The sequence below is a fragment of the Zalophus californianus genome, chromosome 4 (assembly GCF_009762305.2).
Source record: "Zalophus californianus isolate mZalCal1 chromosome 4, mZalCal1.pri.v2, whole genome shotgun sequence".
Taxonomy (NCBI): Eukaryota; Metazoa; Chordata; class Mammalia; order Carnivora; family Otariidae; genus Zalophus; species Zalophus californianus.
In genome coordinates, this window is record NC_045598.1 from 114220 (window position 1) to 132206 (window position 17987).

At 49.2% G+C, this 17987-nt stretch overlaps 1 protein-coding gene across 4 annotated transcripts; it reads right to left on the reverse strand.

Moving 5' to 3' along the window:
- Nucleotides 1-195: 195 nt before the first annotated feature.
- On the reverse strand, nucleotides 196-17987 carry HES4 (hes family bHLH transcription factor 4). Of its 4 annotated transcripts, XM_027605932.2 has the most exons (8): nucleotides 17768-17987; nucleotides 17591-17686; nucleotides 17400-17487; nucleotides 15777-17295; nucleotides 12231-13242; nucleotides 10341-10438; nucleotides 2359-2544; nucleotides 196-1739 (listed from the first exon to the last, which is right to left on the reverse strand). In XM_027605932.2, exons 1-4 carry the CDS (start codon nucleotides 17873-17875, stop codon nucleotides 16910-16912), a joined length of 678 nt encoding a protein of 225 aa, XP_027461733.1. In that variant the 5' UTR covers nucleotides 17876-17987; the 3' UTR covers nucleotides 196-1739; nucleotides 2359-2544; nucleotides 10341-10438; nucleotides 12231-13242; nucleotides 15777-16909. The 4 variants fall into 4 exon arrangements, with proteins under 4 accessions (XP_027461733.1, XP_027461711.1, XP_027461725.1 ...); XM_027605910.2 differs by having other exon boundaries at nucleotides 17591-17987; XM_027605924.2 differs by lacking the exons at nucleotides 196-1739; nucleotides 2359-2544; nucleotides 12231-13242 and having other exon boundaries at nucleotides 7469-10438; nucleotides 17591-17987.

The window sequence follows — 17987 nt, forward strand, 5'->3', positions numbered from 1 at the left end:
CTGACAGCAACATAATGTAAGAAGGGAATATTGTGGCGAGAAGGGGTGCCCTGGATGGGCCGGAGACTCTTTTCTGAGAACAGGGCCTTGGAGGGCCTGAGAGGGTGGGAGACAGCAAGGGCCAAGGCTGTGAGGGTGATGATGGTGGAAGCAGCTTCACAAAGGATGAGAGAGGCTGGGGCGCTTTGATTCCCGGTAAACGAGCCAGCATATCACACATGCAGGAAGGGCACAAATGGGGAGCGCAGCATGTAGCTGCTGCTGGACCCCACCCGCAAAGGACCCCGCCTGCGGGTGTCTGCCCCCTGGCCACCGTGCACAAGCCAGCCTGGCCTGTAGTGAGCTTTATACAAGTGGAACTGGACCCTAAGAAACTTTCTGTTCTAGTCCCCTTATTGTGGTCTCCCGTGAGTCTCCGGTACTGCCCACACCAAACGTTCACTTCTGTGTCTCTGACACCAGCTGGGTGTCCTACAGTTTCACTCAAGTCTGACACCCTTTACCTGGAGACACAGGTGAGTGCTCAGTCCCACAGGACTGCCCCCCTTCAGATGCCAGTCACAAGCAGCAGGTCCTCAGGGTACTGGCAACTTCTGTCCAACTTGGCTACAAACCAGAGTTTCCCATGACCCCTCCATCTTGGATTCGATTGATTTACCAGAGTGGCTCACAGAGGTCAGGGAAACGCTTACTTACGTTTACCAGTTTATTGTAAGAGGGTGTGATAAAGGGTACAGATGAACAGCCAGATAAGGGAGATGGATAGGGTGAGTTATGTGGGAAGGGCATGGAGCTTCCATACCCTGTCCAGGGTGACACTCTCCCTGCACCTCCACGTGTTCACCAACCCGGAAGCTCTCTGAACCCCACACTACTGGGATTTTATGGAGGCTTCCTCACATAAGCATGATGGACCATTAACTCCACTTCCAGCCCCTCTCTCCTCTCTGGAAGATAGGGGGCTGGGGTTGAAAATTGCAAGCTTCTAATCATGGCTGGTCTTCCTGATGACCATCCCCAACCAAAAGCCTCCCCGGAGTTGCCTCATTAGAACAAAAGATGGTCCTGGTACTCTTATCACTTAGGAATTTACAAGGGTTTCAATAGCTCTGTGCCAGGAACAGGGCAGAAACCAATATGTGTATTTTCTATGATCTCATAGTCGGCCTCCTTTGAGCCTCAGCATGCTTTGGAGTCGGACACCTCAGGGGCTGTGCTGGTCAGCATCACCACCAAGAGTGGTCCCACGTGTGAACGTACACATCCCTGCATCATTTTTCTGTGGATGGAAATCTGGGTTGTTCCACTTTGCAGCCATTATAAATAATGATGCTGTGAACATGCCAGAACATTTCTTTTGGAAAACCCGTGTCCTTGGTTTTGGAGAGGTCAGTGGGTGTGCTTGTTCAGCAGTTTTCCTGAGCGGCCGTGCACTCGCTCTGACAGCAGGACACACTCGGGTCGTCCGCACATCCTCATCGACGGTCATTGTCACCTCGAGTTCTGGAGGCTCCACAGTGGTGTCACACTGCGGTTTTAATTCACGTTTCCTTTGGAGTTGGCCACTGGCATTTCTTTTTCTGTGAAGGTGTGTGTCTTCTTGATGCTTCTGCCACTTTTATGTGCCTTTTCCTTATTGATTTATAGGGCTTGTGCATTCTGGATAAGAATTATTTATTGATGTCTGTGCGATTAGTATCTTCTCCCTCAGTTTTGTCTTGTCACTCTCTTCACAGTGCCTTTTGATAAACGAATTTTATTTTATTTTTATTATTAAAGATTTTATTTATTCATTTGACAGAGCAAGAGAGCACAAGCAGGAGGAGCAGCAGAGGGAGAGGGAGAAGCAGACTCCCTGCTGAGCAAGGAGCCCGACATGGGGCTCCATCCCAGGACCCTGGGCTCATGACCCGAGCTGAAGGCAGACGCTTAACCATCTGAGCCACCCAAGTGCCCCGATAAACAGAAATTTAAAAAATTTTAATATAGTCCAGGTTATCAACAACTTCCTTTACATTATCATCTTTTCTGTTCTTTTTAAAAAAGATTTATTTCATTTATTTTTAAAGATTGATTTATTTACTTGAGTGAGTGAGAGAGCACGTGCGAGTCGGGAGAGGCAGAGGGAGAGAATCTCAAGCAGACTATGTGCTGAGCGCGGAGCCTGATGCGGGGCTCCATCTCACCACCCTGAGATCATGACCTGAACCGAAATCAAGAGTCAGAGGCTCAACCAACTACACCATCCCGGCGCCCCTCACCTTTTCTGTTCTTTTAAAGAACTCTTTGCCTGCCCCAAAGTCATAAAGGTTTTGTAAAGATATCCTTGCACATTTGTTTAAAGCTTTGTGGTTTTACCTTTCATATTGGATCTGCAACCCACCGGTGTTGATTTTCGTGGATGGTGGGTGATGGGGGTTCCGTCATACTTTTTGTTTCCATGTGGACACCTAGTTGGCCCAGTGCCACGTCAAGGCTCGGGGGCACGCGTGGTGGGTCTGTCTACTGAGACACAGCAGCACAGTCCCACGTGGGGTTGGAGCCCTGCAAGGTGAGAAGTTCGGAGGGTTTGGGGCAAGAGCTTTTCAACAGTTGCCCAGGCTGCGCTGGGAGAAGAGAATACAGAGCTTGCAGGGAGGCAGGGAGGCCAGCTCTGAGGCTGTGGGGAGGGAGCAGGTAGACTAGGGTGATGGAGGGAAGGGTCTTCCCTGAGGACATGCGAGGACTGAGCTCCACCCTGAGGCCCTCATTTCCTCCTCTCCCACCCAATCACGGAGGACCCCCTTGTAGGGGGCAGTGGAGGGAAGTCTGCTGTAAGATGAGGAAACCAGGCCGAGCTCTACAGCATCAGGACATGCTCCACAGAGATGTTACATCATGGGGGAGACCTGGGCCAGGGAACAGATGGACAGATGGGCAGTCAGACACACATCCCACGGAGTGGGGAACAGGGGCACAAGCAGGAAGAGGTGCGCAAGGAGAGAAGGCAGCCTGCTGTACCGCTGGGGGCCACCTGAGGGCATCAGGACTCCACTGGAAGCGGACAGAGCGCAGCCCTTCCTGCCCTCCTTGCCCTGGTCTGGGAGGATGGATCATCAGGGGTTGCTGGGCCCCCTTTCCTGAAGCCATGTAGTCCCCTTTGAGCCCTTGGCCTGGTGACAGTAAGCCCTCAAAAATAAGAAAGTAAGAGCCAACTTTTAATGAGTACCTATTATATGCCAAGCAGTATGTTTTACACAGATTATGGGATTTTAACTTAAAAAAAATAATTTTATTGAGGTATAATTTACATACAATAAACTGCACATATTTGAGTGTGAAATTTTCTAAGTTTTGACATTCGTGATGCCCAGGAAGCCATCACCACAATCCAGAGAGTGAACACGCCCATCACCCCTAAAGGTTCCTGTGCCCTGCGTGATGCCTCCTTCCCCTACCCTCAAGCTAACCATCAGTCTGCATTTGTTCGCTATAGTTAGGTGACATTGTCTAGAACTTCACGTAAATAGGGTTATAAAGTAAGTACTCATTTGTACGGTGCAAAAGAGTACAGTATGTCTGAGTTCTGTGACTCGGCATAATTTGAGATTCACCCATTATATTGTATATACCAATAGTGCTTTTTTAAAATAAGGATTTTATTTATTTATTTGAGAGAGAGAGAGCACAAGTGCGGAGAGGGGGAGAGAGAATCCTACGCAGGCTCACGCCCAGCACAGAGCCTGATGCAGGGCTTGATCTCACTGAGATCATGACCTGAGCTGAAACCAGGAGGCAGAGGCTCAACCAACTGAGACACCCAGGCACCCCTCTTTTTTAATATATTAATACAGAGTATTTCATTGTTCGATATACCACACTTTGTTAATCCATTCACCTGCCAATGAACATTTGGGTTATATCTAGTTTGGGGCGATTATATATAAAGCTGCTGTGAACATTTGTGTTTAAGACTTTGCATGGACATGTGCTTTCATTTTTCTTGGGTAAATACTTAGGGTGGAATGGCTAGGTTATATGATAGGTATATGTTTAACTTTTAAGAAACTGCCAAACTGTTTTTTAATGTAGGTACAATTTTGCATTCCCATCAGAAATGTTTGAAGGTTCCAGTTGCTCCACATCCTTGTCCACACTTGGTATGCTTGGTCTTTTTAACTTTAATTATTCCAATAGATATACAGTGTGTCTCACTGTGAATTTAAGTTTAATTCCCTTAATGACAAATGATGTTGAGCATCTGTTCATGTGCTTATTTGCCATCCATAGATCTTCATCTATGAAATGACTGATCAAATCTCCTGCCCATCTTCCTTAATTGGGTTACTTGTTTTCTTATTGTTGAGTCTACAAAGTTCTTTATATGTTCTGCATATAGGTTCTTTATCAGATATGTGATTTGAAAATATTTTCTCCTAGTCTATGGTTCATATTTTTGTTTCCGTAACAATGTCTCTTGAAAGAGCAGAGGCTCTTAATTTTGATGAATTCCAATTTATCCATTTTTCTTTCATGGAGGGTTTTTTTTTTTTTTTTTTTTTTTTTTTGGTGTTGCAGCTAAGAAAACTGCCTAACCAAAGTTCACAAAGATTTTCTAACTTTTCTCCAAAAAGGTTTATAGTTTTAGATTTTGCATTTAGGTCTATAATCCATTTTGAGTTATTTTGTGTATATGGTGTGAGGTAGAGATGCAAGTTATTTTAATTGCACGTCGATGTCCTGTTGTTCCCATACTATTTGTTGAAAAGCCCTCTTTCTCCACTAAATTGTCTTTTCAACTTTGTTGAAAATTAACTGACCATACAAGTGTGGTTGAGTCTATTTATAGAATTCTAGGTTAATAGTTTTGACTTTTAGTATTTTAAAGATGTTGTTCCACTGTTTCCTTGCATACCTTGTTTCTTTTTTTAAAGATTTTATTTATTTGAGAGAGAGAGAGCATGAGGGAGGGAGGGGCAGAGGGAAAGGGAGGCAGGACTTCAGCTGAAGGCAGACGCTCAACCGACTGAGCCACCCAGGTGCCCTGCATGCTTTGTTGCTAACAAGAAATCTGCTATAATTTTATTTTTGTTTCTCTCTATATAACATGCCTTTTTTTTCTCTATCAGCTCTTAAAACTTTCTCTTTGATGCTGTTTTTGCAGGGAAGGGGTTAACAGCTTTATTGATATATAATTCACACAACATACAATTCACTTATTTAAATTAAATGTGGGTTTTTTTTTTTTTTTGTATAGCCACTGGGATGTGTAATCATCACCATAATCCAGTTTAGAACATTTTCATCATCCCACAAGGGAACCCTGTGCTCACAGCTGTTAACCCCCATTCCCCTCAACATCCACCCCAGCCCCCAGCAACCACTAATCTACTTTCTATCAATTTGCCTATTGTGGGACTTGATTGTAGACTGATTGTGTGACTCTCAAGCCTTGAGATGCATCAGATGATCAGAGCTGCAGATCAACCTGACAGAGTGCCCCTTCTGGATTCTAGCCTGTGTCCAGGCCTTGCCTCGGGCTCCCCAACAGAAGGGAACAAACAGGGCTCTATTATGGTGTTCCTGGGCCCGGGGTACTTTTGCCTTTGTGGGCCCCCTCCTCCCTTAAAAAATAATTAAAAATTATACTTGAAAAAAAATTGCCTATTGACATTTCATGTAAATAGGATCACACAATACATGGCTTTTTGTGACTGACTTCTTTCATTGTATGGATGTAGCTCATTTTATTTAACTATTTATTAGTTGATGGACATTGGGTTATTTCCACTTCTTGGCTATTATGAATACTGTTGCAAGAACATTTGTGCACGAATTTTTGTGTGGACATGTTTTAATTTCTCTTGGGTGTGGAAATAGGAGTGGAATTACTGGATCAATTGAGGGACTTCCAGACAGTTTTCTAAAATGGCTGCACCATTTTACATTCTTATCAACAATGTAAAAGTGTTCTAATTTCCCCACAAGTTCACTAACACCTCTTACTATCTGTACTTTTTTTAATTTTAATTTAATTTTATTATTATTTTTTAGGTCATCGCTACATCCAATCTGGGGTTCAAACTCATGACCCTGAGAGATCAAGAGTCACATGCTCCACGAACTGAGCCAGCCAGGTGCCCCTCTGTGTTTTTAATTGTAGCTATTCTAGTGGGTATGAAGTGGTATCTCATTTTGTTTTTTTGTTTTTTTTTAAGATTTTATTTATTTATTTGAGAGAGAATGAGATAGAGAGCACGAGAGGGGAGAGGGTCAGAGGGAGAAGCAGACTCCCCGCTGAGCAGGGAGCCCGATGTGAGACTCGATCCTGGGACTCCAGGATCATGACCTGAGCCGAAGGCAGTTGCTCAACCAACTGAGCCACCCAGGCACCCTCATTTTGGTTTTGATTTAAATTTCCATGATGACTAATGATGTTGAGTTTCTTTTCAGGTGCTTATTGGCCATTTATATATCTTTGGAGAAATGTCTGTTCTGATTTTTCACCCATTTTTTTTTAGTTGGGTTATCAAGTTGAGAGTTATTTATATACTTTAAATATATACATAGATATAGATAAAACACCTATCAAATATATTTATATATTATACATATGTTATGCAATGTTTTTCTCCTATGTCTTTCACATTTTTTTGATAATGTACTTTGAGGCATTTTTAAAATTTTTATGAAGTTCAATTTACTTTTTTTCTTTTGTCACTTATGCTTTTAGTATCATATCTGAAAAAGCTTTGCCTTCATCACCCAAGATCATTTTCTTCCAAAAATTTATAAAAGTTTTAGCTTATCCTTTTTTTTAAATTTTATTTATTTATTTGAGAGAGAGAGAGAGCAAAAACAAGGACGAGAGGCAGAAGGAGAGGGAGAAGCAGACCCCCCCCCACTGAGCAGGGAGCCCGACATGGGGCTCCATCCCAGGACGCTGGGATCATGACCTGAGCCAAAGGCAGACGCTTAACCGACTGAGCCACCCAGGAGCCCCAAACATTTTAGCTCTTCCATTTATGTGTAGCATCTATCTTGAGTTAATTTTTGTGGATGGTGTGAGGAAAGATGTGGATAATCAGATGTCCCAACATTTGTTGAAATGCCTATTCTTTCCCCCATTGGACTGTCCTGGCATTCTTGTTGAAAATCAATTGACTGTAAATATGAGGGCCTATTTTTGAACTCTCAATTCTATTCCACCAGTCACTATGTCTAACCTCAACCTCATACTAGTACCACACTGTCTTGATTACTATAGCTTTGCAAGGAGTTTTGAAATCAGGAAGTTTGAGTCCTCCAGCTTTGCTCTTCTTTTTCAAGACTGTTTTGGATATTCTGAGTTGCTTGGATTTCCATATGAAATTTTTTAAAGATTTTATTTATTTATTTGATATATAGAGAGAGAGCACAAGCAGGGGGAGCAGCAGAGGGAGAGGGAGAAGCAGGCTCCCCGTGGAGCAGGAAGCCTGATGTGGGTCTTGATCCCAGGACCCTGGGGTCATGACCAGAGTCAAAGGCAGTCGCTTAACCAACTGAGCCACCCAGGCACCCCTCCATAAGAATTTTAGAGGCAGCTTGTCAGTTTCTGCAAAAATCTTAGCTGGAATTCCAATAGAGATTGCATTGAACCTAAAGATCAATTTGGGAAGTATTAACATCTTAACGATATTTAATCTTCTGATCCATGAACATGGGATATCTTTTCATTTATTGATTTTTTAAATATCAATCTTGTACCCTGAATCCTTGCTTAATCCATTTATTAGTTTTAATAGTTTTTTTAGTGGATTTCTTGGGATTCTTTATATATAAGGTCATGTCATTTGAACATAGACAGTTTTACTTCTTCCTTTCCAATCTCAGTGACTTTTATTTCATTCCCTTACCTAATTGGCCTAACTAGAACTCCCTACACTGCTGGACAGAAGTGGCAAGAACAGACACCATTGTTTTATCCCTGTATTGTAGCAATTTGATTCTGTGGTTCCTTGATGTAGTTTTCTTCAAAGTTTTTTTTTTTAAGATGTTTTTTATTTATTTGACAGAGAGAGAGCATAGGCAGGGGGAGTGGCAGGCAGAGGGAGAAGGAGAAGCAGGCTCCCCTGGGATCATGACCTGAGCCTTCTGGGACTCCAATTACATGTATACTAGGCCACTTCAAGTTGTCCCACAGCTAACTAATGCTCTTTTGTCTTTCCTTCTTTTCCAGTTTTTAAATCTGTTTCAATTTGAATAGTTTTTATTGTTATGGTTGCAGTATTTTAGCTTCTTGAACACATGAAGTGTGACTATCACAACCGTTTTAATGTCCTTGTCTACTAATTCTATTATTTGTGACACTTCTAGGGTTCCTTCCAATTGATTGATTTTTCTCCTATTATGAGTCATATTTTCCCTGCTTCTTTGTATTCCTGGTAATTTTTTACTGGCTGCCAGACATCATGAATTTTAATATGTTGGGTGCTGGATATTTCTCTGTTCCTATAAATATTCTTGGGCTTTGTTCTGGGGCACAGTTGAGTTACTTGGAGACAGTTTGATCCTTTGGGGTCTTGTTCATAAGCTTTGTTAGGCAACACCAGAACAGTACTTACTGCAAGGCTAATTATCCCTTACTACTGGGACAGGTCCTTCTGAATACTCTACCATGTGCCCTATGAATTATGGGCTTTTTCAATGTGGCTAGAGGTGACCCTGTGTGAACTCAAAGGATTTTTCTAATTTTTGCTGGTGGTTCTTTTCCTAGCCTCGAGGAGTTTCTCCCAGCATGTTCTAATCAGCCTTGAGGGAGACCCTCTGCAACTCTCCATAGTTCTTTCTCTGGCACCTCTTTTCTTGCTGACCCTAGCTGCGCTGGTTCTCCACCACTGCCCATGGAAGTCTGCTAACCTGCCTGGCTTCCCCCTCCCTGCAGTCGAGGCCTGGACACCATCTTCTGGCAGTCAGCTAGGGCAATACAGGGTTCACTTCATTTCTTTCCCACTTCTCAGGGGCCACTGTCTTTCAAGCCTGCTATTTCATATATTTTGTCCAGTTTTTTAGTTGTTTTAAGCAGGAGGATAAATCTGGTCCCTGCCACTCCATCTGTGGTGGAAGAAATTTTCTCTATGCAGGTTATTTATTTTATTTAATTCCTTCAACCACACAGCACCAGAGATAAGTAGTATTCCTAATCCTATTTTACGTTTGAGATTTTGTGATTTGTCCAAGGTCACACAACTAAGTGACAGCAGAAATAAAATTCAATCCCAGTCTGTGCATGAAGCCTTCCCTGAACCACTCCTGTGCTGACAAGACCTTGAGGGGGTGCCCAACACAGGAGCCCTACACAGAGATTGAGATTGTGGATGTAGGATGTATGTCTGCGGCCTTCCCAAACACAGAGCAAACTGAAGGAAGTTCAGAGACATGGGAGAGAAGGTCTGAGTCTGTATGTCTTTTTGGGAAAGGCCCTGGCTGCCCCTGAGGAGGTTCTCGATCTGTGTCCAACTCAGTCTCTATCTCTGACCATGGGATTGTGTGTCTCTGGCTCTGCATATTTGTCCTCCTCAATTATCTGCCCAGGTGGAGCTGATTTCTAAGTGGCACAATTCCTGGAAGCCCAGAGGCAGGTGCTGCTCTGGGAATAGCTGGTAACTGCTTCACTCCCCGTTCCCTTCTCCAAACTTCCCCTGATGCCACATCGCAAGCCTGAGGGGACCGTGCACCCAGACTCCAGTGGATGGCAGCCAAGAAACCCACAGCCTGGTCACACGTGCACTCACAGTTGCAGCCACAGGCCCTGTAGTTACAGCTGCCAGCTCTAAGCACTTCTTGGGGACTGGAACATTCCAGCACCATCTCATTCACTCCACACAACCCTCCCAAGTTCCAGGCTGGGGTGGCCCAGGATTCTGGGCTTCATGCTGGGCGTGTAGGTCTCCCCACCCAGGAAGACGCTGCCTCGCTGCATTTGGGCAAGAGGTCAAATTTGAGGCTGAGAATGAGGCTCACGGTGGGGGGGGGGGTTCATTTGAGGAAGCCCACTGGTCCTCAGGCTCCACCCTCCCAGCCCTCTGTGCCTGTACACCAGGGAGGGTCCCCATATGTCCAACTGGGGAGGGTCCCCTGTGTACCCTAGTGCCAGGGATCAGCCACATACACACGGGAGGATCAGCCTAGACACCTGAAGCTTAGTTTCTGCCCTCCAGAGGGGCAGGTATTTGCCCCTGTGACTTCTGGAAAGTCAACAACAGCCTCCTGCCACCAATCTACTTGGTAACAGTAAGCTCTGGTAGTTTAGTCCTTTGGGGTTACTATAACAAAATACCATAGACTGGGTGGCTTATCAACAACAGAAACACATTTCTCACAGTTCTGGAGGAAGTCCGAGATCAGGGTGCCAGCAGGGTCTGATTTTGGTGAGGGCCCTCTTCCAGCTTGTGGATCGCCACCCTCTCAGTCTTGTTACCTGGTAGAGAGTGAGTGCAAGTTCACATGCCCGTGTCCCTTTTATAAAGACATCAATCCCATCCCATTACTGAGGGCACTACCCATGTGACCTAATCACCTCCAAAAGGCCCCATTTCCTAATGCCATCACCTTGGGGGGTAGGTTTCCACATATGAATGGGAGGGAGAGTCGATCCGTCTAGAGCACCTGGTCTCTGCTCAGGAAAAGTCTGACCAAAGATTGCCAGCTCTAAGTGGGCAGACTGGTCAGTTCAGATTCTGGGTGGTGACTCATACCTCTTAATTTTGCAAACCAAATCCCTAGAGACACATTCACGGAGCTTTTTCTCTTTTCCTAAAGCTGAACAGGAGAGGAGGAAATTGCTTGTTCACACCACCGGATGATGGCCGGTTCTACCCAGCATTTCATTCAGAGACCAGCTCTGAATGTGGAGAAAGAAGCTCAGCTGGAGCTTACAGAACACCTTCCTGACCCTGGGCTGCTAGGGGAGCTGAGGTCCATGGCACCGCAGGAACAATGAGAGGGGAGGGTCAGGAGCCCAGTCAGCCCCCAGGCCTCTGGGTGTATTTGACAAAAGCAGTGGTCAGCTCGTAAGCTGGGAGGGGAGAGTGAGAGCTGGGGGTGGACAGTGCCGCCTCCCTACCCCCAGGGGCTGCTGACCTCTCCCTCACTGTGTTCAACAGGGCAAGGGGTGCTGGGGGCACCCAAAGTGAGGGGAGGTGTAGAGCTGGAGAAGCCCTCTTTTCCACCAGCCTCTGTCTGGTTGGGACAAGCAGCTGCAGAAAGGTTCCCCTCTCCCGGCCCACTATGTGGGTAAGGATGAGAGGGCAGGGGGTGGGATGTTCCTGCTGGTTCAGGTGTGTGCACCTCCCTTACAGTAGGGTCAGGGGTTGATGAGGGCCGAGCACGGGGCTTCAGCCTTCCGACACTGACCTTCTACTCTTTGCTGAGCTCCTTTCTCCCCCACACAGGCATTGGGACTCCTCACTCACAGAGGAGGCCCAGGAGGTAAGCCCAAAGCTACCAGGTGGGTGTCAGGGTCAGGTGGGACACCAGGAGGAGACACATTTGAGGCAGCAGCAGACAGGTACTTTTTGGTAACCATGGTTACCAGGCTGCAGAAAGAGTTGATGCACCCCACCCAGGAGCAGGGCAGTGTGGCCCAGGAGTTTCACAGTGCCAGGGCCAGCTGAGGCCAGGCCCACCCGCAGTGGTGGTACTATGGCTCTCAGCAGGAAGCATCTCACACCTGTCCTCGTTGGAAACCTGGAGCCTGTGACTCCCCAACCCCGTGCCCTGATCCGGGGTGTCCTATCAGTTACTGCCACAGAAATGACCCCCAGCTCTGCTGGATCCCTCAGGGGTGGACCTGGACTGTGGCTCGTCAGCACCATGGCAGGGCCCTGGGCCTGTCCCTGCACCCATCCAGTTGGGGCTTGCTAGGAAACTGCTTCCAGGTCAAAGTCAGGCCAATCCACTCTCTGCTTATGACAATAGGTGCAGGGACTATTTCTGGGGTTACTCTCACCAAGAGTCCAGTCCTCACCCCCACCTAACCTCTTCCACAATTCCACTGTCAGGAAGGCAGGTGGGGGCAACCGGTGACCCATGGGTGTATTAGTTGTTTATTGCTATCGTTATTTAAGTTTTACAACTTATATTGTTGTTGTTATTTTACAACTTATTATTTATTGCTGCCTAACAAATTAACCTAAAGTTTAGCAGCTTAAAATGACAAACCGTTGCTTATCTCACAGTTTCTCAGAGATAGAAATCCAGGAGCTGCTCACCTGGGTGGTTCTGGCTCAGGATCTCTCCTGAAGTTGCTGTCAAGATGTTGACAGGGGCTGGGATCTCATCTGAAGCCTCAAGGAGTTGGAGAATCTACTTCTAAACTCACTCTCCCTCAGGTCCACACTCTGTTGGCCTCTCCATAGTAAAGACAGCTGGCCTCTCCCAGAGTGAATGATGTGACAGAGAGACAGAGACACAGCAAGCCGTACTTGCAAACCAACACTAAAGAGACATCACATCACTTCCACAGGGCCCAATCGGTCATGAGAGCCAACCTCAGCACATTTACAAAGCTGCAAACCAGAAGGGGGTCACTGGTGGCCTTCTAAGAAGCTGTCGACCCCAGGGCCTGTCTCCTTGACCATGGCACGTCCCAGGATGGAAATAGTCCCCAGGGCTCTAGGGAGCAGAGACAGAGCAACGAGGCACAGCTGTGGGACCCTTTAGGTTCGGCTTCCTGCTCTGGAAGGCTTGCCAGGTGACGGGAGGAGGTTGCGGAGGCCTGGAGATCATCAGGTGCCACTGGAGCTTTGGTTGGGGAGCTAAGGCCTCACCTCTCACAAACCAGGGCTCCAAACAGCCCAGCCCTCCCCCCACTCTGAATTTCCAATTGACCGCAGTTTCATGGGCCGACTTCTGTCACCATAGGGATGGATTCTTTCTCCAAATTTCTAACACCCATGATTTACTGTCATTGTTCAGTCCCTAAGCCCTGGCCCCACAAGCAGATGGGACACAGACACACAGGGATCCCACACCCACAGAAGCAGGCAGTTCTGCTGACCATGCACATGAATTTAGCAAACATTTATTGGCTCTTGGTCTTTGCCAGGAACTGGGCTGGAAGGAGACCCCAGATACTGAATGACACTCCACCTCCCGGGGGAGGGTAAATGACCAGGAGGCCTTCTAGCCTCCTCCCCAGGAGGAGGTCCCGATCCCTCCCCCACCCCCACCACATAGCCTTGACAGGAGAAGGTGCTTCATCTATTATTCAGCAGGAAGTGTCTGCAAGACAAAAGCCAAGATAAAAATAGCTGGGTGGGTGGCTAGGAGATCAGGGACAGGGAAGTAACCAGGAGCCCATCTTGGGGTAGTGAAGGAGAGGGGAGGAGCAGGAAAGGGGTGGAAGAGTGGGGAGGGTAGGAAGGAGAACCCCTGGTGTGAGGGAGTTACTCCACGTTTAGGCCAGAACTCTCCCCACTGAGGTCTGTAGGAAAGCACTTGAGGGGTCCACTGGACTGGGTGTAGGGGGAGGTGGTGTTCCTTCCACAGCTGGAGACAAAGATGCTGTTTGTTTGCTTGTTTTAAGATTTTATTTATTTGACAGAGCAAGAGAGCACAAGCAGAGGGAACAGAAGAGGGAGGGAAAGAAGCAGGTTCCTCACTGAGCAGGGAGCGGGTTGAGGGACTCGATACCGGGACTCTGGGATCATGACCAGCGCTGAACCCAAGACTATTAGCCATCTGAGCCACCCAGACACGGAGGATGCTGTTCTTAAGACCCAGGTGCCCTCAGCTGCTGAAAAGGGGCAGCCTGGGTAGGAGGCCAGCTTCAGCCTGAGCTGTGCTTCCTCAGACCTCCCTAATCTAAGTGAGAACGACACCCTTCTCAGCCAGGGGCGCCTGTGGTGGCTCAGGTGGTTGAGCGGTTAAGCATCTGACTTTAGCTCAGTTCATGATCTCGGCGTCCTGGGATGGAGCCCCGACCCCCACCCCGCGAGCCCTGAGTCAGGAGTCTGCTTGTCCCTCTGGCCCGCCTCGCTCTCTCTCTCTCTCTCTCTCTCGCTCTCTCTCTCTCTCTCTCTCTCTCTCTCACACACACACACACACACACACACACGTGCGAGCTCTCTCTCAAATAAAATAAAATCTTAAAAAAAAAATGACACCCCTCTCAGCCACAAAAAACAATAGAATCTTGCCATTTATGACAACATGGATAGACCTAGAAGGTATTATGCTAAGTGAAATAACCCAGACAGAAAAAAATAAATACCATATGTTTCCCTTGCACGTGGAACTATAAAACAAGATAAGCAAACAAACAAAAAATACTCTTGGGGCGCCTGGCTGACTTAGTTGGTGGAGCATGCAACGCTTGATCTCGGGGTTGTGAGTTCGAGTCCCATCCTGGGTGTAGAGATTACTTAAAAATAAAACCTTAAAAAAAAAATAACTCCTAAATACAGAGAACAAACTGGTGGTTCTCAGAGGAAAGGTGGATGGGGGATGGGTGAAAGAGGCAAAGGGGATTAGGGGGTACAAACTTCCACGTATATAATAAATAAGTCACAAAGATGAAAAGCACAGAATAGGGAATATGGTCAATAATCCCACAATAATTCTGTACCCTGACAGATGGCGACTACTCTTATGGTGAGCACAAAGGTATGCAATTGTCGAATCAGTGTGTTGTGCACCTGAAATTAATATAACGCTGTATATCAACTATACTTCAAAAACCCTTCCCAAACCTCCTGACTCCGTCTTTCGTTCAGTTATTCAGGTCAGTATGAATCCAACTGTTCCGAGCAGGTGCTGGGGACAAAGTGAGTGACAGCATGGCCTTAGCCTCTGGAGCCCACGGAGCCCGGGGTGGCTGCCTCCAGTGGGAAAGTGGGGAAAGAATTTCAGCAGGGAGGTTGAGTTCAAAGGGACAGAGAGCAGGAGGAGCTTGCCTGTCTTTGGAACTGTGTGTGGTCCCCCACAGGGCCTGAGAGGTCCTTGATGGGTCCTCACTCCAAAGCTCCCTCTGGCAACAGTGTTGAGATTACCGGAAATAAGAAGTAAATGTGGCATGGGAGTTGGGGGTGGAAAGGACAGGAAGTAGGGCAGAGAGGGAAGGGGAGCCCAGAGATCTGGTCTAGCTATCACTGCCCTCTCATGGGAGGAGGGAGAGCATCATGGCCCAAGTTCCAGGTGCTTTCCCCAGGCGGCCCTTTCTCCTTTAGCCACACAAGTAGGAAGGTCCCTCTTTTTCCTGCAGATGTGTGGGCTCCAGCTTTGTGCAGACCCTAACCACCCCCCTACCCATCCCCCAGGCCTCACATCCCAAAGCACCACCCCTTCTCCCAGCTTCTGCCCTGAAGCCCTGAGCAGCTCCCCTTTCCCAACCAAGCTGAACTTCTAGCTTCAGCAGTAGACCTTGTGCTAGTCTCCTGCCCAAGAGGGCTTCCCAGGAGTGATCAATTATTCCTCCCCCACAGTCCTGCTGATGCCACAGCTCTGAAGAAAGAAAACCTTCCTTCAGAGCTCCCCTGGGCTCCCCCAGGGCCAGGATCACAGAGTGTGTCTATGTCCAAGGATAGAGTACCTGGCCCATGTGGCTGCCACCATCTAGGACCACTGACCCAGGCCCTTCAGTCTTGGGGAGATGGGCAAAGAAACCAGAGGGCAAGAGGTGACTTGCTTGGTGGGGATCTGGAGGTCCCTGCTGGGTAAGCGTGGCTGAGTGCAGGAGAGCCCAGGTGAATCCTGCTTGTGACACAGCCATGGAAGCCACTGGAGGAGAAGCAGGCTAACCTCTAGCAGTGACTCACCCTCTTTCTCCTTGATGGGCCCTGGCCAGGCAGGTGGCTGACAACCATCTGATGAACTCAGCTGCAGTTGGGAAATGAGTCTTGGCTCAGCCTCAGATGGGCTCAGGATGAGACACTCCAGTCTCAGCTTGTATGACTCAGATCACCCCCTCATTGCAACTGGAGCCCAGTGCCCAGCAGTAGCTCAGGGAGACCTGGGACACCGCAGGATGGTGACTCCAGGGCTGATGTCCAATGCTGCTCAGCATTACTGCCCAGGACTGTAGGGCTGCCACACAGCAGGTGCTCAGAACAGAGGCATGGGCAGGACCACCCTCCAGTCTTTCCCCACCAGGGGGGAGACCTCCCCTCCAGGGCACACAGCAGGACTGGACTCTGGTAGGAGAGTTACCCCCCGCCCAAACCTTGGCACTAAGTGCTCTTGGCCAGTCTTGCCCCAGTTCCCTGTCCTCAGGACTCAGTCACCCTCTCCTGCTGGCACTCGTCTCCTGACCAGACACTGGCCTGGGGCAGGCTCAGCCCAGGCAGCTTTGTGTTGAACCATGAGAATAAAGTAGGAAGTGGACCAAGCCAGAACTGAAACCGCAGGGCACAATCACCTCTCGCCATGCCCAGTGGCCCAGGACAAGAGTGTGACAATGTCTTCACCTTCCAAGGTCCACAGGAGAGGGATAAGGTACCTTTAAACACAAACAAAAATCCTTGCCCAGTGATGCCGCCGGACTGGTTTCCAACATTGGGATACATTGTGGAAAATGTGATGACTGTCACTTTCCTGAGTGGCTTCTCACATCGCCCACACTTCCAGGAGGGTGGCTGGCTCCTGCACAGATGCAGGTACACCGACCAAGCCCTGGGCTAGAGGAACGGCCGGCACGGAGTACAGAGCGTGGGGAAGGGCCACCCGCAGTCCTACCCCAGAAGTCCAGCACAAAGCAACCAGCAGACTCCCCCACCCCCCACCCCAGAACTAAGGGCTGAAAGAAACGCCAGACTAGAGTCTTCACAAAGACAAAAAAATATCAAAACTCTCTCGACGTGGCCTCTGGAAACAAATATTCTCTGGTACACTCAGCAAAGGCCACGGCCCTAGAACGGGGTGCAGCCTCTGTTACAGTCTGAGGGTCGAGGCCTCACCGCAGCCACGGCCTCCAGGGCGCGCCCCGGTTCTGCAGTCCCGCCCTAGGGGCGTTGGGGGGCGCCCCAGTCAGGCCTGGAGGGAGCCGCAGCGCGAAGGCAGACCCAGGGCGCAGCAGGGGTAAGGGGTGGTCGAATGCCAGGAGCGGCGGGCAACCGGCGTAGACTTCGGGCGCCCGGGCCTCCGCAGCGGGGGACGATGGAGCCGGGCGGCGCGAGGGCCCCAGCTGGCCCAGGCAGGCGGCCAGGTGGCCAAGCAGGCGAGAACGCACGTCGGCCGGGACGCCCTCGCAGCCGGCCAAGAAGCGATTCACCTCCGCTAGACACTCATTGAAGCCGGCGCGGTACTTGCCCAGGACGGCGGGGTCAGCGCTGAGCGCGGCTGCGGGTGCGGCAGGGGACAGGCGGTCGGTTCCCACCGCGGTGGTCTTGTGCGCCTCCCGGTCACCCCACCCCACCCCCACGCCGCTGCTGCCCGCGCCTCACCTGTCACCTGCACACGCCGCAGACTCTGCAGGTGCCTGACGGTCATCTCCAGGATGTCTGCTTTTTCCAGCTTCGAATGGCGGGAACTCTGGGGGTAGGGCGGGTGTGGGAGGCTTGCAACCCAATAGCGCGCCAAGACTTCCGAGTTCCGCACCTCCACCCCTCGACCTCACCTCCCGACCCCGACTTACATCCTTCCTGAAGGCGTCCAGGATGAGGGTCTTGAGCTGCGCGAGGCTTTCGTTGATGCGCGCTCGGCGCCGCTTCTCCATGACGGGTTTGGAGGACTGTGGGTCGGGCTGTGGCTGAGTCCCGCATCCGTCTGTCCCACCCCACGCCTCCCAACCCACGCCCCGCCCGGTCCCCACCTTTCGGTGCTCCGCCGCGCTTCGGGGCTTATTCGGGGTTCTGCTGGCGCTGGCCGGTGCTCCTGCCAGCGGCGAGGCTCTCGGCTTCCCTGGGGTGTCTGCAGGCATGGTGCGCCCCCGCGCCTCCGGAGCCGGGCGGAGTGCGCCGCCGGGAGCTGGCGGGCGCGTGGCGTCCCCTGTTCTTCTCAATCGGGTCCCAGGCTGCAGGCCCGCGCGAAGA